This window comes from Lissotriton vulgaris, chromosome 12 (assembly GCF_964263255.1).
Source record: "Lissotriton vulgaris chromosome 12, aLisVul1.2, whole genome shotgun sequence".
Lineage (NCBI taxonomy): Eukaryota > Metazoa > Chordata > Amphibia > Caudata > Salamandridae > Lissotriton > Lissotriton vulgaris.
This window is the reverse complement of record NC_141700.1, coordinates 235,810,469-235,835,215: the sequence shown is the minus strand read 5'-3', so window position 1 is coordinate 235,835,215 and position 24,747 is coordinate 235,810,469. Positions and strand designations below refer to the sequence as shown.

Genomic DNA, 24,747 nt, shown 5'->3' with positions numbered 1-24,747 from the left:
CAGGACAGCAAGCACAAGACACGAGGGGGGTGCAGGACAGCAAGCACGAGCAACGAGGGGGGAAGACAGCAAGCACGAGCAACGAGGGGGGCAAGACAGCGAGCACGAGCAACGAGGGGGGGCAGGACAGCGAGCACAAGCAACAGAGGGCAGGGGAGCAAGCACAAGCAACGAGGGGGGGGGGTGGACGGCAAGCACGAGCAACGATGGGGGGCAGGACAGCAAGGGGGGCAGGACAGCGAGCACAAGCAACGGGGGGCAGGGGAGCAAGCACAAGCACACAACGGGCGCTTCTTACCGTATGGGTTCCTGCTTTGCCCTGCTGCAGTCAAGCCTCCTCATCAAAAGTAGAGGTGGACGAGCCGAGCCAAGGGTCTGGGAGCAGAGTCTGCTCACGCTGCCTGCACGCGCCAGTCGGCCCTCTGATTGGTTAATAAGGAACACCAATCAGAGAGCTGACTTGAGCATGCAGGCAGTGTGATGAGGGGCGTGCTCTCTCCCGATGACGTCAGGGAGAGAAAGAAGAGGAAAAAAACGCCCCCGAATCGGGAAAAGACGGGGCTTAAAGGGAGTGGCACCCCTCTCCTCCAATGGCTGGCCAGCATTTACGAGGCCAGCCAATGGAGAAAAGGGGCGGGTTAATGCCCCCATACTAAGTAACATTAAATCTCTGACCGAGACTGCGCAAGCGCAGCCTACGGTCTTCGACCTAAAAAAGGACACAGTAAGTAAGTAGTTATGTAAAGGATGAAAATGCCCCATGCACACAGAATTTTCCTTTAATAAACCTCTTACCAGATTCAAGCATTTCTGTAAATGGAAAACAGGGAGCACAACGTTCAAACCCACAGCCTTTATTGAAGGGGAAAATGGAAGGAATGCAGAGGCATTATTAGCCAATTAGCTGCATTAAAAGCATAACAAGAGAATGCTGGCACCGTGCCTTAAGACCTCCAGGACCTTCTGCATCCCATCATGTCCCAAAGGTGACAAGTCAGTTCCTTTTTTTGCTCCTTCAGTGAGGGTCCTGGAGCACTGAGCTCTCTCAGTTTTTGACTGTCAGAAATTGCTTTTCAAAATAAATCTTTCTCTGCTTCACTCTACGTCTTTTTTTACTTCTAGAGTGAGGAAAATTATTTTCTGATAGGAATATTTTCTTTTCCCCTTTAAAAAAAAACCACTCTCTTTTGGTCAGTTGCCCTGCCTGTGGCAAAAGAAAGCACAGTCTGATACACATTCAGTCTGCACCTACCTAATTCTCCCACTGCTTGAGTCTTGCCACCACTGTCAGAAACTCTATAGAAGAACTAAAAGATTGATAGAAAAAACCGTCTCCATGGTCTTGAAGAGAGATAAAAAAAAAAATCAACAGAAGGACATCCTATCCTACAGCTGCTTCCACAGCTTCCTCTCTTCACAAGATTCCTTCCAGCAGCAGATCTCCAAGCAGGTGTGAAAAAAGGAGATCAAGATATTTATTTGTTTCAAGATTTATATAGTGTGACTTATCACCTGTGAGGTTATCCATGTGCTGTCAATGGGCAAGAGGAGATTAAGTGATTTTCCTAAAATCACACAACGTTGCGTTGACGCAGAGACTTGAACCCAGAGCCCCAGCTACCGAGTCGGCAGCTCTGACCGCTGCGCCTCATCCCCTCCCTCAACATTCAGAGGTAGGAAAATACCAATTTGTTCTCCATCTGCATTGGGATCGATGGCGAGAGTGCCCCCAACTCTGAGGCACCCTTCGCCTGTAATGCAACCGTCGACAGCAAAACAACTCTACCCTGAGAAAGTTTCCATCGACCACGAATACCAATTCATTGCAGCCCATGTGGTTAAGGGCCCAGTTGGCGTCACACCATCCCTTAACATCAATTAAGAACACACCGGCAACCAAGTCAATGGCATGCCTCCACCGATTGAGGTCAAGGCAAGTACACGCTATATCGATGGGCGATCATACCCGTTTGAAATTGAAGCATCCTAAAAATGTTGCTATCACTTATAAATACTTCATCCTCTTGAAGAGAACAAAAACTAGAAAAAGCCTATCCAGTTAATAAAATGAAAACAGACCAAATTAAAGTGACTGGACACACAGACTGTCAACAGCAAAATACTTTTTTTTAAAACAGCTAAATCCAAACAACACTTGAAAAAAGTGTCAAAGTTATTTGGTAATTAGAAAGAAAAGCATACTTATTTCCAACATCTTCTCCACTGACTTGATTCCCATCGACAATTGTGAAGGAGCCAATACCTTAAAAAACACGAAATATTATGAGGTTAGATATTACGTACATATTTTAGACATGGTTTAAAAAAAGTGCTTTAAAATTTTTATGTACCTGGCAGCACCAAATTTTTAAGGATTTCTGTTCCTGTTGCACTTGCATTCACCAGACAAACATGAGCTGATTCCAACGCTTCCTGGCCATGGTCACCCCACAACCTGAAAACACAGAACACAGTATTTTGTCAGTTGTGTCAAAAATATAATACGAAAATGTACCAAGATGATCACCAAAGTATGAATAAAGCATGCCAGAGCAGTAACATGTCAGAAATAAAGAGAGAAAATGTCATCAAATTCTACTTTTCTCTAGACCAAAACACACACATTCTCAGTTTATACCTCCTAATCTCCAATTGTCTCAACAAACTGAAGCCACAAAGGTTATTTACAACAAAATAAAGATTAATAAACACTAACTGTGTTATTTAGTATAAATGAAGCTAAAACAATTACAGTAAACACATTTCTGAATTCCGATGAAAAATAGTGTTATGTGTTCAGTTTAGCCAAGGAGTTTTCCAAACTAGGATAAAGGAAAGAATTTCTGAAAAATGTTTAACTGAATGGCCCATATTGTCGATATCTGACTTATTACACCAAGTTTGGGGGCATATTACGAGAAATTCAGTGCTCCCATTTTGCCAGATTGTGTTGTATTACTGCACCTGGTATTTCAGGATTGATTAAGCTGCCATTTTGTTTTGTTAATTGAGGACACATTTTCCAGATCATATCTGGAAGTTCTTGTCCTCGGTAAAATACCCAGAATTACTTTTGACAAGCGGGAATCATTGTGGAAATACCAATTGCTGCATATATCCCCCATCATTTAGCATGCTATAATGAGTCAATTCATAATACCCCAATAATATCCAGACCCCTTTATTGATACCCCCAGAATTGGTAATAATGGGTGCACAATTACTGCCCAGGAATGTCTGCTGATGTGCAGAAGAGGCCTTTCAACCACTCTCCACTTTATCCGTGTGTTAATAAGTATTTAACGAAATCCAAGAGGGGTATTAGCATTCAATGTGTCCATTTATGTGTCTCCCTTCACTTGATTAAAGTTATGCACCAATCTGTGAGAACAGCCCTTCACTAAACGAATGGGCATAATTCCATGGACATTGTGCTCTCTGTCTCCTCGAGCTTTAAACAGGAGTGCTTCGAGCTGAGTGATTTAACAAAAAAATATCATGCCCAAGTCAGGCAGCAAAAAGCTTAATTATGAATGGTCGAAAGGCACCAAATCAAACTTGCTGAAACCACTATTGTTATAACCAATGTGATTTGTTGCTTTTAATTAACCATAATTGAACAATGGGAGCGTAATCCATGTATCTATTGTGGCACCTAGTTTGGTAAGGGTAACAACACCATTTGTCACCGCTTCTAAAGTGTTTTTTGTCAAGTCTTGTTCAAATCCCCAACTATTTCACTGTGCTCCTACACCATGCCAAAGGGAAGTCAGGCATGAACTTCCTTGTGTGTATAGTAAGGGGCAACAATACAGATTTACTCCAATCAACTGTGAACCTGAATTCCCAGCCACCAAAGGCTATAAATTCTCTCAGAACTGGGTTTAGGCTGAATAGTCATTCTTTTCCATATATCATATCATTAGTGTAGAGGGAGCCAAGAATGTTACGCGATGCAAGCTATAGCGCTGAGATTGCATGATTTTGCCACAATTTAGCTGCAAGCAGTTCTAGTGTTGTAATTTGGCAGCGATTAGGTTAGCATTAGCAGAGGCCATCCTGTATTTAGAGACTATCTTGTCCATTTTGTGGAATCCATTTTGTATTTCTGTCAGCCATTTTGTTTGCCATGTGCAACCAAGTGCTCTGTCCTACCTTTCTGTTCCCTGCTCTTGTATTATGACTAGTGACAAGGTATAATTAGCCTCTTCTGTTTCGCACATGCTCAGTTGAGCTTGCAGCTGTGCATGCAGCTGCTGTTAATCTGTAACTGTCAGGATGTGTTCACCAGAATTAGCAACTGTTAGCTCCTCCCACTTGCTGACTGTGCATTTTCTGTATGACCTTATATGTATCTAAACCCTTCTCTTGTACTTGTACCGCCTTCTTTTGAGCCCCTGTGTGGGTATAAAAAGGACCAGACTCCTTCCATTCAGGGTGCTACTTCATACATTACCGAAGGGTGTTGTGTGAATGTAGTTCCACCTCATGAGGTTCAATAAATCTTCTATTTTCTATTCCAGTGTCTGTGCCAACTTCTTCCTATTGGTCTGAGGACTCTGTGCAGAGAAGGGAGAACCCCTTGCACTCGTAGGCCTTGCTGAAGCTCACCACCACAATAGTGGTAGTGGAAGTAGTATGGGGCTAGCTGGCACCCGTGTCTACTGCCTCTTGAGATATATATTGGTAGAGACATGAGGCCATTAACTCTAAGCGGTGCAGCTGATTTAATGTATAGCAGCCTAAACTGGTTGACAAAGAGGGTCAGCATTCCCATTCGCTGAATAAACGGGTCCACTCTAACAAGTCAGAAGCCTTTGTGACACCTAAGAACATTGCTGCTGCCTCCAGATCAGGGCTGATTTAAAGAATTATCACAAATTGCATGCGTACAGTATGTCCCGTGGATCAACTTGGTATGAATCCGGCATGGTCTGGCTAGAGTAATTTTGGCTGAATTGGCAGTATACTATTTGGAATCAGGTATGCAAAATTGTTTGTGTCACAATTATAGAGGCCTCTATGAGTCAGAGCCTCCCGCATCAATGGGAGTAGTAAGTGGTTAGAGTTTGAATCTTCAAACAGGACGAGGAGATGAGAACCAGCAAGTCGGGGAACTCCTTGGAAAATTTAACCAGAAACCCATCGGTGTCTGGGACATGCCTGCAAGCAGTTCTCTTATTGCGTCCTTGATCTCCTATAGGAAGAACGACTAGCATAGGTATTTTCTGTGCACATCACTTGGCCAAGCTATGGCAGTCTCCTTGAGGTACTAACTTGAAGGAGTAAAGGTCAAATAAGTATTTCCTAAAAGCATTTAGAATGTCTTCTGCTTTATAGAAGGTCTGACCTCCATCTGTAGTGTTATAGATTATATCATTGGCAACCAAAAACTGTTTGATTAAGTTAGCTAACAATTTGCTGGGGTGGTCCCCTAGCTGCAGGCTGACATAAGTTTACTCAGAAAGTTATCCTTCCTGTCAGAGACCTCCTTGTATTCTGTGATTCTGGTCCTAATCTCCACCATCACCAACTCGTCAACAGTTTGTGTCTGAGCAGCCTTGAGCAACTGGATTTCTCGATCAAGCCTACTAATATGGGCTTGGGGAACTTTAGTACACCTCCCTATCTAGCCACCCGCAGACCATGAACCAGGATTTCGAAGGCCTCCCAGATAGTACTCAATTCCGATACTGTACCAAGAATTGTGTCAAAGTACTCTAGAATCTACTTTCTCAGTTCAACTCTAAATATCTTGTCTCAGGGGGCCCTTGGTGAGTCGCCAGCATATGGTTATTATTATGGGCTTCTGGGAGTGAAGTGTCAGCAAGACAGGTGCATGACTAGTCTATTCTCAGGGGCATGCGGTGAGCTAACAGTGCCCTCCTAGAACTGTGGGTTCCTCACTCACCAGTGATCTGAGACCTGATGGTTGGATTTAAGATCATTATGCAAGTGTGATCCAATGCTACAGTGACAGAATCCTGGCATGAATGTGTGATCCGTCAACCTTTTTCTCTGTATAAAAGTTGCACTTTGCACCTAGTTCACACAATCCATCATCTGCACTACTGTCACAAAGAAGTTGATTGTATTTGTTTACCTACTTGACAAAAAGAAAAGATTGTAAATTAGAGAATATACACACTCTATTACCAATGAAGAAGGCTCGGTTGAATAATTATTCTATGTTGATATTTCCATTAAATGCTATATGAAATTTTACATTGAATTGGGTTACAGTTGATGCATGCAAAACTGTTTGCCTGGAAAGAAGTCCCACGAAACCATTGCTTCATATCTTATTAAAAATACAGACTTCTCTGGCAGTCAGAGGTGCCTTACAATGCTGCCAGCTTTATGTCAGATCTCTGGTACCCCGACCAGAAGAACAATAAACCTACAAAACTCAGGTTATCATTGAAATAAAAACGAATGCAGCCTCTAGAACTCATCCCACCTAAAAAGTCCACTTAATAAATAAACGATTTCATACGCAAAGTCAATCTTAACAGGAAAAATAAAGGGAATCCCAACACCATTCACACTCCCAGTAAGTATTTCTATCAGTGTCAAAACAAGAAGTCTTCTGCAATCAAGCAGAAGATCCAAGAATATCTTCAATGCCACATCTCTTCTCAAAAATAAACAAATGATTCTTGGACCAACTGATCTGCACTTGGAAAACAAAAACCTACTCCCTGAAATTGGAAATGTTTCCAGATACCTTCCAACTAGTCAAAATAAAGTGGTTCTAAACAATATATACTTAAATACTGAACTTGTTAGTAACTTCAAGCCAACAATAAACAAGCATTTGCAATGCAATAGGTCTCGCATTAGGAAAGTTTGAGCTATTGGCATTGTAAATGACAATATTTTTTTATGTGTTGGTTTTGAAAATGGATAAATTAATAGCATTGTTATTTACAATGCCAATAGCTTATACTTTCGCAAATGTGAAACCTATTGCATTTGTAATGCAATATGTGTATTGTTGAGAGTGGGAGAGCGTGACAGTGGGAGAGTCAGTGAGTGGGTGGGTGGGAGAGTCAGTGAGTGGGTGGGTGGAGTGGGTGGGTGGGAGAGTCAGTGAGTGGGTGGGTGGGAGAGTCAGTGAGTGGGTGGGAGAGTTAGTGAGTGGGTGGGAGAGTTATTGAGTGGGTGCGAGAGTCAGTGAGTGGGTGCGAGAGTCAGTGAGTGGGTGGGAGAGTGAGTGGGTGGGAGAGTCAGTGGGTGGGAGAGTCAGTGGGTGGGTGGGAGAGTGAGTGGGTGGGAGGGATAGTGAGTGGGAGGGAGAGTGAGTGTGAGGTAGAGTGAGTGGGAGGGAGAGTCAGTGAATGGGAGGGAGAGTCAGTGAATGGGAGGGAGAGTCAGTGAGTGGGTGGGAGAGTCAGTGCGTGGGTGGGAGAGTCAGTGCATGGGTGGGAGAGTCAGTGCGTGGGTGGGAGAGTCAGTGAGCTGGTGAGAGAGTCAGTGAGCTGGTGAGAGAGTCAGTGAGCCGGTGGGAGAGTCAGTGAGCGGGTGGGAGAGTCAGTGAGTGGGTGGGAGAGTCAGTGAGTGGGTGGGAGAGTCAGTGAGTGGGTGGGAGAGTCAGTGAGTGGGTGGGAGAGTCAGTTCTTCATTTCCTCCGAGGTACTCCTCATCAGTGTCATACGCAGATAAGCATCTCTGTGGCTCGGCTCTCAGCAGTGCCACATATAACTGCCCTGTAGGGCACGTGCCAGATAGGACCCTAGCGCGGTTGTTAGCCCCTTCAGAATTAGCACCCTCAGCTGCCTGTCAGCCAGCTAACAAGGAACGCGAAACCTGGTTATTTTTGCTGCTTTCAAAGTTTTGGCGCGCAGTGGGAGTTTGCTAATCCGCGGGGACGTCCTGAGGTCCCGTCGCCTCTGGAGGGCAGCGAGAGGTTAGGAGGAGCGAAATCCTTAATAAACCAAGTGTTTGTCCACCCTGGCGCTTATCCTGTCGGCCCAGCACTGTTTTCGAATGAAATGTATAAACCTCTGTTGCGCACTCTCTGCTGCACCGTGTCCTTTGGCAATATTAAAAGGTTTTTCTCAACTACTGTAAAACAATAAGCTGATAATTGGGGCATTAGGACACGGTAGGAAGCACCCGCAGCTGCGCTCGAGACTGCTCTCGGAGTCAGCGCGTGCAGAGGGGCACATCTTCCTCCGCTGAGCTGGCCTACCACTGCTATCTGGGGAACAAGAAGCCCCTCCCCCTTCCAGAACCCTCTCAGGTGAGCCAGGGTCTCGAATGTGAATTTGTTTATCTCCGGGTCCCAGGGCTGACGCACGGAGCTGTTGACATCCTATATTTGATGGTCTGGAGGGTCCAATGCACTGAAGGGGGTTTGAGTCCTCACGGGAGGCCAGGAATAATAAATACACAGTCTGTAAAAATCGCCAGGATATCAAGTCTCCATTTAGAAATGCATATAACTTAATTAAAAATGCATTTACATATTAAAGTACGTTGGGCCCGCATAGCAAATTTGATTTTTCTGCATTGTACACAGATTTTCCATCTTTTTCTGAAAACAATTTTTTGCTGCTATTAGGAGTTTGAGCCCGGTGACACTGCTAATCCGTGTCACAGTGTGTGCGCGCTCTGGCCTTTGCAAGTATGCATTTATTGTTTGATTAATTAAAATCAGTTACAATCAGTTAAGACATGATAATATTAAGAACAATATAATTTAAAAGAACCGTGACTCCGATCCGGAAATGAATGTATATCCAACATTGCTGTAAACAGGCAATAGATTTTGCAAGAGATTCAACCCACAGACAGTATTTGTATAATAAAAAAAGGGCAATATATCTATTAGACAACAAAAGATGCCTTCTGCATTGTGCGAGCAAACAATCTCAATAGTACCTGAAAACAGAGTCATAGCCGACAGTATATCATTTAATAACTCATCTCACAAGAGCTACTCAGGCGGCCCACAAGAGACGTTCGAGCGGGTCCTGTCCCCCTGGTCCCCTCTACCCCTACTGAAGCTCCATGTTTGACCCGGTGAGAGAGGTACACCTGGTGATACTTAGACTAGTGATACCTACGTGCTGCCATAAGCCCCGGAAAACCTAATTCCTAGCCCCATCCCCTGACTTGTACCACCAGTTAGTTTATTGAAATGGATTTCTTCTGATTTGACACAAGAACAGCAGGGGCACACTAATAAAACCCAAGAACCAAGCAGACCACTCACTATAAGACCTAAGCAGCCATTAGGAACATGTTGTGCGCGCTGGACAATGCACACCTGGACAATTAGTCACCTTATTATTGATACTATATAATGGCAATGTAACACACTAAAAGTTAAACAATCGCAAATGATGTTGTAAAGTGTCTGAATATGAAAAATCTAATAAAATGGTTTACAAAACAAAACAAGGCATAACTTATAGCGGAGTTAGTAAATTGAATGTAATTGTGGTGCAAGCCAACCCTTTAAAAAAAATAAGCGTGAAATGGCCAACGTCTTTAACAAGATTGAAGGCATTTTCCTATTTAAGTGAAACTTGATGAAGAAATACAAAATCGGTGCCGCCGCGCTGCCCGCAGCGACCCGGAAGCTCTTGGCCGGCCGGCCAATCCGCTCGCGGCCGACCGGAAGTCCCGCCTCCCGAGGTCCGTGAACAGGCATGCCGGCGCATGGAGCGCCCTGCCGGTCCGGGGTAGCCCAGGTCCCCAGGAGGGGGCCGGGGAGAAGGAGGAGTGTGGCGCCTGTTGCGGGGCTCCTCTGACCTGAGGGAGCCCCGATTCAGAAGAGGAGAGGAGAGGAGATGAGACGCGGAGCGCGAGAGCAGCCCCGCCGGAAGAGCGCAGTCGGTGAGTGGGGCCCAGGGCTGATGTGAAGTGCGTGCGTGCCTGTGTGTATGCCTGAGGGGGGAGGGGGGGGGGGGGGGAGTGTGTGCGCGCGTGTGTGCTTGTGTGCGCGAGGGAATGTGTGTGCGCATGCGTGACTGTGTGTGATTGAGAGAGAATGCGAGGTAGGGGATAGTGTGCCTGTATGTGTGCCGTATGCCTGCGTGTGCATGCGCGCGCCTGTGTGTGTGCGTGCGTGCATGCAAAAGGGTGGGGGCTGCCTGTGTCTGTGTGTGAGCAAGGGATTTGCACTGCGCATGCGCAGCTACCAGACGCTCGCTCCCGAGGTGAAATCCGACCTCGTCAAAGCGCGCGTCTGGTAGCTGTCCACTCTCCTAAATATCCGCAACATAAGTTGTCGAGCTGATGCATTCATGCTTCGCATGAATGCCACATCAGCTCGACCTAAAAATAAATGGCATTGTCATTTACAATACCAATAGCTTAATCTCTCGCAAATGCGAGACCTATTGCATTTGCACCCACACACACACACACAGAGCCACACACACACAGAGAGCCCCACACACACACACACACAGAGAGCCACACACACAGAGCCACACACACACACAGAGCCACACACACACACAGAGCCACACACACACACACACAGAGCCACACACACAGAGCCACACACACAGAGCCACACACACAGACACATACACAGAGCATAATTTCAAGAGCCAATGTAGTTTAAAAATTACTTGTGAAGAAGCATCTGGGGCACCGTGGAGGCGCTGACATCAAGTCTTGAAAGATTTCCTAAATGGCCGGAGTTCCACTACACATGCATACATTCCGTGTTGGCGGTCCTATGACTGGCGCCTCTGTAACTACAACCTTGAAAACAGCATGCATTGTCTCTCGCACAAGAAAGGCCAGAGCTAAAAAATACACTAAAACAATTCATGTGCAACACCCAAGCCAGGAATCCGGCACATGTTCTGTTGACACTTGGAGAAAGAGCAGCACAAACGGGGGCATAAAGGCCAGATTATTTGCGCAAAACGTGGAGTTTAATGGTTTCGTCGTTTCATCCCACCACTGCCCTTCAAAAACATCAAAGTTGGTCTGCAGCCAGAGCGAGGAAGCCCGTCGGCTGAGCGCTTGATCCCCGAGCGGCTCCCAGCATGGGCACAGAGCCAGCTTACTACTTTTTCAATTCTCTTTTTGTTGCACGCTTCTCCTTGGCAGGGGAGCGAGGGGCTGGGCTGTAAATCCACACTTGCTGCGAGTCACTGGGTCTTAGACATCAAAGGGTAGGGTGGTCAGAGGCATGAAATGGATATTAAGGGGACAGAAAGAGTTTGGAGTGACTTTCTAAAAACACAATGGCAGACTGTGCAGTTCAGCAAACCATTGGCGAGAACAGCTTGCTGAGGCTGGTCCGTGTGAGGTAAAGGGCAGGGTGCGGGGTCCCTGCAGGCTCGCTTTCACCTATTATTTGAGAGTGTGCTGACCACAGCAAGCAGCACTGCCGGGGTGAGAGGCACGCAGCTTCCCATTTCTTCGAGAGGCAGGGACATTGTAGCCGCTCACTACATGTAATATAGGGAATAGCGTTACTGAAAGGCAGTTGCCCCCCCTTGCCCAGCCCCTTTACAACAGTGACCTTCCCCCAGCTCCCTGCCATGGATGGTTTAAGACCTGCATTTAAACAAACGAGCAGTGCTCTTATTTAATAAGTAACTCACTCAGTTGCTGCATGCAGCTACCGCCCTTCACATACAAAGCTTGTCACTCCTTGCAGCCATTTCATGCAGACATGCACACTGATTCAAATCTTTAGGCACACAACTTGCACATTCCTACAGTCGATTATAAGCACCATTGCACATCCGTTTCCACAGCCCTTTACCCAAAGTCAAGACGACAGGTACAGCTGTGTACAAACGGGGGTGCGCACTCCTACAGCCTTTTGCACACACTAGTTTAGCCCATGTTTTTATTAATCTGTTATTGATGCTGTAAAAATCAAAACCGCATCAGTGAAGTCAATATGATTTATTGAGGAGAAAATCGCAACCTTAACTAGTAAATGTTGCATTTTTCACGGGGGGTGGGGGGAGGAGGGCCGTATTGTTTTTAATTTCTCCTACAAAATGCACGTTTAACTGTCGCCGTAAATATTATCAACACTATTTCCCTCCAGACCCATGAAGAAATAAAGTTTCATGTGTGGTATTGCATTTTTGGCTGTCAAGTCACAATCTCATGGTTAACTTTTCCTCATGTTTATTTTTGTTGACACATTGTTGGCATAATAATTGTGTGGCAGGCCACAGTCTGGAGCAGAAATAAATGAAATATCATCATTTAAAAACATAACATTTAAAAAAAACTGTATCTATGAACATTGAAATGGTGCCGCATGGAGCAGCAACAATTTAGTGGCACTTTTATGGTGACCTCTGTGAGGAGCTCGGCCTGTACCAAGTGGAGGAGTAGGCACTCCCACTCTAATCCCCTGTCTTGATGCGCGCACATAATGGCCGCACAATGAGCTTCCCCCACGCTCTTTGGTGAGCTTTGTGCATGATATTCTTTGCCCTGCCAAACCATCCGTGAGCTAATCCTATTCCAAAACTCGGCGCGAAAGAAAGGAGCAGGCCTACGCTTTCCCGGCCAGTGGCATCGCCCAAATAAAGCCCCCGCTTAATGATTCCTCACATTCATCAACAAGCATTTACAAGTGGAGCCGAAGACACGGACAGCGGGAGGGGGGGTGGGAACGGGCACGGGAGCACTCACCTGGACTTCTTCCGGCGGCGGTCGCCCTGGAGGAATGACAAAAAAAGCTCTAAAGAAAAAAAAAATAAACAACCGCCCACCGCTGCAATGACGTTGTTAAAGGGGCGGAGAGCGAAACAAATCGCCGGAATGCCCACGAATCTGCTCGGACAATGACTGGCGCATCTCTGTTCCAATGGCTAGCCTCCATTTATGGAGCTAGCCAATGGAACAGAGAGGCGGGTGAAAGCCCCATACTAAAACTCAAAAGATTTCGCCTGCGCGAACACTGCTGCGCATTGGACGCCAGTCGATACCTAAAAACCTAATTCAACAAGGGGGCAATGGTGGGAGTCCTGTTCCAACATACAAAGGATGATAATATTGTAATTCCCTACATGCTAGATGCCACACTGAATTGTTATGTATTTTATTGGTGATTTTTCGGTAGAGTAGTCTTGACCAGCTGTTTAACAAAAGAAGTGGCTACCTTACACGCCTGTGTGGACCTATTGCATCTGGAAACAATTACACTGCTCTGGTGGAAAGCTGTTTAGAAAAACTCAACATTCCAGAACTACAACTTCCTCATGTGTAATAGCTCTGAATTTCACTCTAGACTCAAAACTCACGCCCAATTTTGGCATCAACTCCCATGTTATCCAAATTTCAATGGCATCTGCTCATAAAAATCTTATGTTTGGGACCCATAACTAACTTTATATGTGTTATTCACCCCTTGGCCATACCCACTTGGACATAGAAAATTCTAAATCAAATGGACTGTGCATCCATGGGCCCACTGAATGCAACTCTGAAGGCCACAGCAAGTGATTTCAGGAACTAAACAATATAAACACACCACATCCAAAACCTGCACTGGCTCCCTTGAGGGAACAGAGTACAAACAAAATATACAAGACAAAACCTACCAACTCCTTCACAACCAAAAAATAAATATCTTCTGGGAAGCTTAATGTGAGAAGTAAATATACCCTAAGACTTGAAAGTCCCAAACTCAAAATCACAAGGTTTCCCAAAATCCTTTTCGGAACTGGTAACAGTCCCAATCGCTCTACCATTAACATCGTGGATTCAGTCTCACCTTTTGTTTTCCGAACCCTCGATGTTGCCCAACTAATCAACATTAATTTACTCAATTTCATTCCAAATTTTGGATGAACATTTTCTCGCCCTTACTCTACAGATCAGGCTTCTCCAACAAGTAGCTTGTGAGCTACTGGTGGCTCTCCATCTACCTCTAAGTAGCTTTCTTGTGTGCAGACCAACTTACTAAATTAGAAGCTGTGGCTTAAATGAATATATATATATCAAATCAGTAAGGTAGCCCCAAAGGAAAAAGGCCTCCAGCAGAAAATGTTCTGTTATTTTATTGTTGAAAGCACCCACTCAGGCATTAGCGTTAACCGAACATCCTTGAATCGCATAGCCAGGCGCGTTTCAGGAAGATGATTCCTTTCATCAGTAGCGTGCAAATGTTCTGTCACAGAAAGCGTGTTCCATGCGCTTTATATTCCTCTAGAACCTGCCCCAGTGGGCGTAGCTAATCTCTAAGCCTTATGGTTCTCGTAGTGCATGGTACGATGTATAACTCCAGTGAGTCTGTCTTTACAGGCATTGATTCAAAATGTACGTTTTACCCCAGTGGGTTGGTGCAGGCTAGCACTCATATGCCTGGCACGTTTTGTAGCTTTCATCCGGAAACTGCCGCCTGTTGCGTGCAAACACCAGCCTGATGTTTGCACGGGTCCGCTTGTCAGTGATGGGCCTCCTACCGCGGCTGGGCTCAGCCGATTACATCAAATTAGTAAGGTAGCCCCAAAGGAAAAAGGCGTCCAGCAGAAAATGTTCCGTTATTTTATTGTTGAAAGCATACACTCCGGCATTAGCGTTAACCGAACATCCTTGTATCGCATAGCCAGACGCGTTTCAGGAAGATGATTCCTTTCATCAGTGGCCGCGGAAGGAGGCCCATCACTGACAAGCGGACCCGTGCATTTTCTCTCATCTCCATTCTGATTATTTATATATTTATATATATATATATATATTACCTACTGGCGGTCGCCAGTAGGTAGTTATAGTTAGGATTTTTTTCAATGTTAAATCTCAAAATTCTATTTGGAATAACTTTGGCACCGGTTGACGAATCTGCCTGAAAATTTCCTGAAAATGGCCTCGTCGAGCTCCGGTTCTTCCTTGAAAGTTTGGGGGGGGGATACGTCAAGCGGGGGCCGAGATAAAAGGGGGGTCCCAAAACGCGTTTTCCCTATGTTAATTTCCATAGGGCGGTCGATTTCACTTTTAGCCCGAACGGCTGAATGGATTTCCACCAAACTTGGCAAAATTGTAGGGTCTGGTAGCCCGATGTGCCTTTGCTATGTCTCAAGATATGTGCTGCAGTGGATTTTGAGTAATTTAGGTTCAAAAAAATATATATATCTATAGGCGCTCTCCGGTGCGCGCACCGGAGTGCGCTCCAGGCGCGCCACACGACTTGCGCGCAGAAAGCTGATTGGCTCTCAGTTGTCTGTAAACATTCTAAACAGTCCGGAGCGGCCGCCATCTTGTGTCTCGGTAGGATCGAGACACGAGAGGTGGGCAAAACAAAGAGGGAAATGACCATAAGGGGGCAGGGTAGACCCCCCCTTGACCCCCTAGGTTTGATGAGGGGGCTATGAAAGGGCCCCGCGGGGCATTTAAAATATTTTTTAGGTAGCGCACCGGGGAGCGTAAAATGAGGGAAAAAGATGACAGAGTTTTTAAAAAATGAAGTTTTTATTTAGAAATTGGAGGTAGTTCTAAAAAGAACTTTTTTTTTTCTTCTTTTTGTTGTTTTATATTTTTTTTGTGTTTTTTGAACTTTTTTTGGCTTTTCAAAACAGCTTTATATTTTTTTTGTATTTTTTTAGGGGGAGAAACAAAAAAAGGGAATTGAAACTGGCTCAACTGGAGCAAAAAAATAAAAAAAAAACAAAAATTACTTCTTTTTGGGGCACTTGTGATTATCACCTGCAAGGACGATGAGCTTAACGCTTTTTTCACCATAGGCGATAAGCTTGCCACATGCAGAACAAGTGATTTTAAAATCAGCAAATCTTGGCTGAATGCAAGGCATCATCTCGGATGTTTCTGGTCCCGATGAAGTGGGTTGGTTTGTTTGGGAGGTGGTCCTTGACGACTGGGGGAGGTTACTGGCCAGTTCCCTGAACTAAGCACGAGAGTAGTTGTTTGGGTGCTTTCTGGTCATATGACGAATCATGGTATAGTTACCAAATGAATATTTTTTGTTTGGGTTGCCCCGTGAAAGTTCCTCATTGCAGATTAGGCAAGTTACCTTGGGCGCATTCACTTTTTTCTTGCCCTCTGGGATTGAAAAAAACTCCCATACAATGTGTGGCTTGGGTTTGTATGGGGTATTTTCTTCAGGCAGCCATCTTCTCCTCCCCTCCTCCTCTTCCTCTTCCTCCTCCTCCTGTTCTTGACCACCAATATAATCTTGAGGTGGTCCTCTTGGTGGTTGTGGTGGTGGTGGTGGGGCAGATGCACCAGCTGCTGCTGCTACTGACGCCATTATTAATATCAAAAAGGTACAGAGATGTACAAACAGGTCTTCCTCAGTCAAAGGACAAAGTCAGAATAAGGAAAAAAGGTGGGGTCTTTCATCATTTAGAAAAAAAACTGTCCTGAACCAATGAGAAGTGTTATTTTCAGGTCACAAGACCAGGGGCTTCATCATTATGAAACTAAAACTGTTATGAACCAATGAAAAGTGTTATTTTCAGGTCACATGACCCGACGCGCTTACGCTACGCGCCCCCGGGCGCGCCCGGGGGCGCTTCGGGTCGCGTAGCGTAAGCGCGTCGGATGTTTACGTTGCGCGATCGTATTCGCTCGAGTACTTCCGGGTGCGCTTACGCCGTGCGTATCACGCGGACGCGGCTACGCGATACGTCATGATCATGTTTTCGTTCGCGATATTGGCGCTTACGGGACGCTCCTCGGAGCGCGCCCGGGGGCGCTTTATAAAAGTACGCTTTTCGGGGCGCTCCCCGGGAAGCGCACCGGGAGCGCTCCAAAGCAAAAAATTAAAAAAAATAAAAATGGGAAAAATTGTAGGGACTGGTAGCCCTATTCTTAAGTGGTTTTTACGAAAATTAACTTTGATAAAATATATATTGTGCTACATTGGGCTATATATATATGCCAAAATGTAACCCAAATGTAGTCCAATGTAGCCCAATGTAGCCCAAAGATGGCCACCAGAGAACAAAAAATGTAAATGTAGCCCAAATTTCAACTAGATGTAGCCCAACTGTAGCCCAATGACAGAATGTACCAGAGTGTTCTAAAGAACAACTAGAGTGCTAACAGTCTTATTTATAAAGTGAGACTTATAGTTAGGAATTAGCATTAAAAAAACCTATGAAATTCACTGAAAAAACCATAGGTTTCAGACCAGTTATAGTTAGGAATTAGCATTTAAAAAACCTATGAAATTCACTGAAAAAACCATAGGTTTCAGACCGGTTATAGTTAGGAATTAGCATTTAAAAAACCTATTAAATTCACTGAAAAAACCATAGGTTTCACACCAGTTATAGTTAGCTGGAAATTTTACTGATATAAAACCATTGAAATTCCCACGTTATAGTTAGTTGGACTCACTATAACTTGCGCGTGCAATGCACTGCTGATGACATCACATATTACATCACTCATGACATGTTTTTTTAGTATCAGTATGAGTGTCTGTATGGTTTGGTGGGGCTGTTACTTAGCACATAGATGCATCAATGACTGGCTCACTGTTTGTATGTGTTTTGAAGACAGCATTTGTGTAGGATTGTATGGGTGGATGAGTGTGTATATGTGTGTGTTAGAGAGTGAATGCCTCTCTCACTAGTGTCTTTATGAGTAACTACATATGTTTAAATCGTGTATATATGAGAATTGATGTATATAAGTAAGTATATGTGAGAGTGAGAGATTGAAAGAGTTCCTGTTTAAATAAGTATGTGTTTCTATAAGTGATTGTTTAAGAGAGTAAGTATGTGTAAGTTTCCTTAGAAGTAATGTGCTAATGTGTGTATAGTTGTATATGCAAAGAAATGGATGTTTATTAGTTTATTTGCATGTGTGAGTATATGTATGAGTACGTTTTTGATGACTGTCAGTGTGTAACAGAATGAATAGGGGTATCACTACATATGATGAGTGAGTATATGTATGAGTGAATACATAAAACTGTTGGTGAATGTGCGAATTTGTATATAGATGGTGAAATTACTGAATAGGTTGTTGTAACTGGTATGGGTATATCCACTTTTTTGTTAATGTTAGTTTCTATTTTTGAATATGTGTTTCAAAGGTTACTTTACAGTGAAAGGAGGTCTGTCACTGTGTTACAAGGATGGTGTCATCAGTGATGTCATGAGTGATGTCACTGACCATGTCATGAGTGATGTAATATGTGATGTCATCAGCAGTGCATTGCACGCGCAAGTTATAGTGAGTCCAACTAACTATAACGTGGGAATTTCAATGGTTTTATATCAGTAAAATTTCCAGCTAACTATAACTGGTGTGAAACCTATGGTTTTTTCAGTGAATATATATATATATATATATATATATATATATATATATATATATATATTTTTTTTTATTATTAAAATGGAAAAGCATGCATTTGAGACAAAATGTGGGTATGTCAGAACTCATAAGTTGTTGTTTGGAGAAAAATGGTTGAATTACCAAACTGAACTGAGTGGATTACTGCTGGTAATGTTGCATATGGTGGCCACTAATGTCATCTTGTCTGATGTGGTCACTATTATAACTAATAATATTAGTACCTCAAGATGCTTTTCATTGAACATTTGTAGCTCTTATTTCAGGAAAGTTTGGAGACACCTGCTCCAGATCATCCTAACACTTCTTCCATGTGCAATCTTTTTACTGTGAATGCTTGTTACAGTGTTTTATAGTAGACACATTTTTTCCAACAAAAGTGTTAGCCACTAGCATTATCCCACCAGTATTATAGTTTGAAACTTGCTGGTACCTTGAACTTCCCACCGTTCATGCTTGCTTGAAATGCAGTTTGTTTGTGTCCAATTATGGAAACCAGAAAACCTTTACTATGCTGTTTTACTTTATTGCCAATTTCTTTGGGGAAGCCGATGTACAAAAAAATGGCTGAAGGTCATAGACTATGCAAATACTGACACCGCACCCAATTTAGGATTACCCACAGGGAAGGTTTTCCATTGCCATCACTAGCCGAAAAACACATGGAAATGACCATGGATATCACTTACAACCACAATTTGCATAATATGTGGCAGTGTAGAAACAGTGGGATACAGCCAGATTTCCCATGTTGCAGCTGTTCTTGAACCAGATCCAGAAACTCAGCTGGTTCCAGCAATTTTTATTGTCAATACCCAGACACCCAAATACAGATGTGTTACAAACCACACATTTACAGTGTGAGTTATATTAGCATGGATATGTTGCTGCAAGAACAAATGGGTAATCAACTATTTTTCCCCAGGTTGTGTCCAAGCGAATGTTAGCTAGAGCTCATACCAAGTACAGCTGCGGCCTTACACCTTGGCGATTAGGGGTAACTAAGATACACTCAGAAGACCGCCTAAAAAGTATTTGTGGACTTGTACATGCTCAGTATTTATGTGAATTGGCAAGTCTATTCATGCTCGATAAGAATGTATACCTGTGCAAGTATTATAGCCCTACATATGGGACAGACAATAGATTCATTTGCTGTCACTCGAGTTCAGCACAACACATGAAAAATTATTGTATCACCTAATGAATGACAAAAGGCATTAATACAACCGGTGTTATCAAAAGAGACTAGCTTAAATTTGAGGTGTAAAATGAAGTGTGAGTTAAAACGGCTTGGCGAGGATCCCATTGGCTGCAAAATCTAAGCGCATATATGAGAAGGGAATCCCCTCTCACACTTGGAGAAACACCTTAGTGAGTGTAACACATACCCTGGATTACACTCCTTTTTATCCTGCACTAAACTATTTTAAAAAGGTCCTGAGGAAAGCCAGATTTAGTTTAAGGCACTGGCTGAAACATGTCGACCAACTGATGGATGTAGGAGGTACTAACTCGCCTCCCTTAAACATCCCCAAGCCTTATTTTAACCGCTGACGGGGGCCCAGTTATTAAAATGTAATTTACCCTCGGGTACTGGGACCCTCGCCAAGCTGTTTTAACTCACACTTCACTTTACATCTCACACTGCACTCTCAGTAAAATACCAGCTCCGCTGTAATCAGGCGTCGCAGCACACCCGGGACAGATTAGGTGTCACTGGGTGGGCCTAATAATGAAGCATGCCACCAACCAGGTTGGTGGGTGAGGGCTTCATGAACTCACCAACGAGGTGCCCATGAAAAATGTAATCAGAGTCCTAACAATATTGGTCATATTTAAGCTAGTCTCTTTTGATAACACATATAAACTACGGGGACTCGGACTAGCTTTCTAGTCCTCTCTCTCTCTCTTGGTACTCGCATTATTACAATCTGCACAGTTTCAATTATACGCCTTGAAAGTTACATGGAGTTATTTAAAATGGGTGTGTTGTTACTCACTCAGCTATCATACCAGGGTGGTACCAACTACCCTTCAGGTAACAAATTGATTTCTGCAGAAAGATCTTTAGCTCATTGAACTAGCACATAAAATACAAATCTGTGACCTACAAGTTAAAGTCTCAGAGGCAGGCACTTAAACCATTTGTGCTATTTTATAATGTTTTAACCTGTGCCTAGAGAAGGCCCACATAGCTTTCAAGCAAGCACATTCACCACCAGAGTTAGCTCACTGCTATTACCACTGTTATATCCTGAAACGTGCTGGGCGCACCTCTATATCAGTATCAGATGCTGTAGACCCAGTTTTTAGGTCGAGCATTCGAGACTTCTTCTATATACTTTAGTATATATTTATATATGTATGTACTGTGTGGGCTCTGGAGATCAGCCCTAGGATTTGTCTGCTTCCGCTAAGGGACTTTTTTTCTGTTCATCTGCCTCTATTTAACTGTCTTGTTAGAAAACAACCAGTAGATGCCAGTAAAATACCCGAATTGCTTTCTGCTTGTTCAACTGCCTCCATTTAACTGTCTTGATGGAAAACAGCCTGTAGAGGTCAGTCAAGTACCAGAATTGCTTTCTGCTGAGAGACTTTCTTTTTTTAATTTGTCTGACAACTGCCTCTATTTAACTTTCTTGAGAAAACGACCAGCAGAGGTCACTAAAATAAAAGAATCACTTAAGCATTCTCTAGATTCCAGTTCATAAAAATTGTCTTCCACGAGAACCGGTAGACAATATTTTTTTCAAATCTTGTATTTTCAGTGTTATGACCACCGTATGCCCGGATTTTATATTAAAAACAGAGCTTTGGGCTATAACATTTCCTGCTGTAAGGCAATATTTCTCTCCATGTATTCCCATAACTGGCGTGTCACGCAGTTTGGTGCTTACTTTCCCTCCATGTTAAAGAATAGATGTTTCAGCACCCAGGCTAATGTGCTGCATAGCTAAATAAATAGAAGGTCCCACAGGTGAGACTGATTGCATTGCAAATGCTTGTTTATTGTATGGATCCACAAACAAAAGGGGAGAGGGTTTGAGAGGGGTTCCTAGAGAGTTAACTTTTTCTGGACTCCAGGTCCCCAATCACTAAACAAACATTTTAAAGCTACTTAAAAAAAGGAAAGACAAAAACCTGAGTGACAGAGTGACAGGCTTTGAGGTCGTACTTGGCTAACCTAACCTGGAGCGGAGCGAGAGCATTGCAGGTGAGTACCTGGGTCACAAGCAGGACGAGGAAGAGGAGGGGCCAGCACTAGGACCTGGAACACCATCAAGACAGGATGATTGGGTTCAAGAAGGCCACAAAGGTTGGATCACAGAGCCAAAACCACGAGGACCAACAGGACCAGAAGGACAGGGATTACGGACCAGTGCCAGATTGATCAAGACCAGGAAATGAAGACCACTGGGCATAGCACCCTGCAGGCCGACACCGGAATGAGCAGCGTCAGGGGAGATCAGAAACAAGCCATGGACCGACAGCAACAGGACCTGTACAAAGATGGCCAAGAATAGGCACAGGACCTGGAGATGGACTACAACTAAGGGGACCAGGAGGGCCAGGGTGAAGATTAGGTGGGCCACAAAGATAAGTATCAAGACGACCATGACATGCATCAGGGCCATGAGGAGATAGGCAAGAGGATCAGGACCTGATCTAGGATAGCCAGAAACAGAAAAACTGTGACCGTTGATATTCCCAGTACGTGGATGGAGTACTAAGAACAAGAGAAAAGGGACCATGGTGAACAGAAGGACCGAGAGAATCAGGACAAGGAGGGGAGAACAGGGGCAGGAGGACAAATACAAGAGGAGCAAGTCCAGGGGGCAAGGATAAGAGGGCCAGAAATAGAAGCAGAAAGGACAGGCACTGCAAAAGGTCAAACACCAAAAGGACCAGGACAAAGAAAAACAGAAGGGCAAGGACCAAGAAGATCAGGACAAGGAGGTTATGTTAAGGACTAGAACCCAGAGACGAAGCAAGACACGTGAAAGGAAGACCAGGCAGCTGAGAAGTAGAATCAGGAAGCAGGTCAGGAGGATGCGGAGGAGGATCTGGATGAGCAATAGGAGCATCAAGAAAAGAAGAGTGAAAAGTAAGCTGACGAGCTGAACCAGGGCCCGTAGGATGACTAGGAATAGGAGGAAGAGATGGGGGAAGAGGAGGAAATTGACTAGAAAGGCAATAATAATAAGCAAAAGAATGGCCCAATGGGGAGGAAGAAAAGTGTCAGGAAGACCAGGACCCAGATGAGGGAGTGGACTGGGAGGCTTAGGAATATGATATGGCAGACCAGGAGTGTGAGGAGGGGCCCCTAGGCAGGGGAGAGGGACAGAAGTAGGAATAGGATTAGGAGAAAAGAAGAAACACCATGCAAGTTCTGATAACGAAAAGGACCAGAACATTGAGGTGGATAGTTCAGGACTCGGAAGAGAAGTAGATTAGGAGGGAGAGGGTCACAAGGCTGGAGAATAGGGCCAAGAAGATGAAAAGGAAAACCTGGACCAAGAATCCCAAGGAAACCTGAAGGACCAGGGACAGGAGGACTATGAAGACGAACATCAAGGGAAAATAAAGATTATGATCTGGAAGAAGACCATAATCAGAATCTGCAGGACTAAGAAGACATGGATCAGCAAGGTCCAGGACTGGAGATCAAGACCGGGAGAAGCAGGCAGACTTGGAAGATGGTCACAAGGCTGAAAAGTAGGACCAGGATCGATCAGAACCAGGAGGAAGACCAAGAGGCAGAACACTAGGATTAGGAGAACCTGTAAATGATTGGGAAGGGCCAGGGGAAATATGAACAAGATCCACAGAATAAAAAGCGTTTTAATGAAGATAATGACCCTGAAGAAGAAACAGAAGCAAGAAGGAAAAATTAGAAGAGGAATATAAGACCATGAACAGAAGGAAGAGATGAATGACAGGATCAAGAGGGTGATGATGATGTGGCACGTTAAGAACAGGAGGATGACCACACGAAGAAGTATTATTAAGCGGAAGCGATTCTAGGCCCCTTGTATAGGGTCACACAATTAAACAAAAGCCACACCTCTTTTTTTAATTAGTTTTAAGTTACTATTCTGAAACTACCATACTTTTACAGAGCCACATTTGTTAGCTATCTTAAAGCAGTTTTAACTATCTTCAAATGCAGGGTCTGTAATTCAGTAAGCCACCAGAACAGCTATCCTTTAACAATTTTCTGTGTTTTCTATATCTTCAGGGCAGTTTTCCAAAATTAATGCATAGCTTTGTTTCACTTCTCACGGCTCGACCTCTTCCAGGGCCATCTAATTTAGGGCACCCAGTGAAGCACATTCCATTTCCAGCAATCAAATGTGTGTTCATGGACAATTTCAATATCTACTTCACGGCTGCTATTTGGAAAACCTTCCAATCTTCTATACAAATTGATTTGTAAGTATTAGCAAGTTTTCCTTGACGTCCTTGAACCAAATGTCTCCTCTTAATGCCCAGTAGTGACAGCTCTATCCCCTTCCCCCAGCCACACCAAGATTCCCCACTATTTTCTACTTCGAACCATATCTCCAACATCCAGAACCTAAAATCAAACACTACGAGGGCCACAGCAAATAAGTCGCAGGACAGGCTGCTTCTCTTCCCATGGAACTAAGGGGCTATCCCTGTGCAACGAGATGCGCTGCTTCGTTGAAAGCCAAGTCCTATCTGTCACAGACAGGTCAATTTTTCGCATCGGTGTAGCGACTACTCCGCTACATAATAAAAACTCTGATTTTCCCCGTGTGTAATACCAGGTGCGGTGTTGTACCTGAGCTGCCGGTCATATTTCTGTTCTTTTAAAGTTCTGCCCTGCGCCATGACTGTACGGGAACCCAATTCGCCAATTTGATGCCGGGAGGTGCGTCAAATGACGTGCAGAGTTGCACTTGCACAAGCAGCGTTTTCATTCGATACCTCGGCTGAGGCTTCGCCAACGAACGGTACTCTGCTATTGGGCAGGGCGTTAAGGATTCGGATTGGCTTAGTTTAAACAGTAAGACCTGGTGAACCGCAAATTTATGTCGTACTTAAGAAAATGCAATACTTCTTGTTTGCGCGTGCTATGTAGAAGAACTACCCAGAAGAATCGAGAACATCGCCCGGCTTGTTTTAACCTGCTTGTATTAATCAGAAATCTCCTTACCCGGAAGTATACAAAAATACCCGGAAGTAGGTGAGGGGAGTGGCGTTACAGCCAAAGGTGCCGAGTTTGGAACTGGGCAGGTAGGTACTTGTGCCAGGGTCTGCTCAACAACCTGCGATTCTAGGCAAATCACTGTGCATAAAAAATAGGAACGTGATCTTGTGTAATGTACATAGTGCTCACGGAAAGCGCTCCTATGATTTCATGTTTTCGGGGCGAGGTCGCACTATATAAAACGGCAAAAATAAAATGCAGTCTCTTTTATATTGTAAAATAACCGGCACTTGGTAAAG

At 44.2% G+C, this 24,747-nt stretch overlaps 1 protein-coding gene across 1 annotated transcript in view; it reads right to left on the bottom strand.

Moving 5' to 3' along the window:
* The window catches only part of NAE1 (NEDD8 activating enzyme E1 subunit 1), a 170,385-nt gene extending 146,117 nt beyond the window's left edge, over positions 1-24,268 (bottom strand). The window contains exons 1-3 of the mRNA XM_086947732.1: positions 24,080-24,268; positions 2,352-2,455; positions 2,203-2,263 (exon numbers count right to left, since the gene is read on the bottom strand). Coding sequence (XP_086803858.1) covers positions 2,203-2,263; positions 2,352-2,455; positions 24,080-24,129 — 215 coding nt within the window. The 5' untranslated portion in view covers positions 24,130-24,268. The remainder of the gene's footprint in view (positions 1-2,202; positions 2,264-2,351; positions 2,456-24,079) is intronic.
* Between the last annotated feature and the right edge of the window lie 479 nt (positions 24,269-24,747).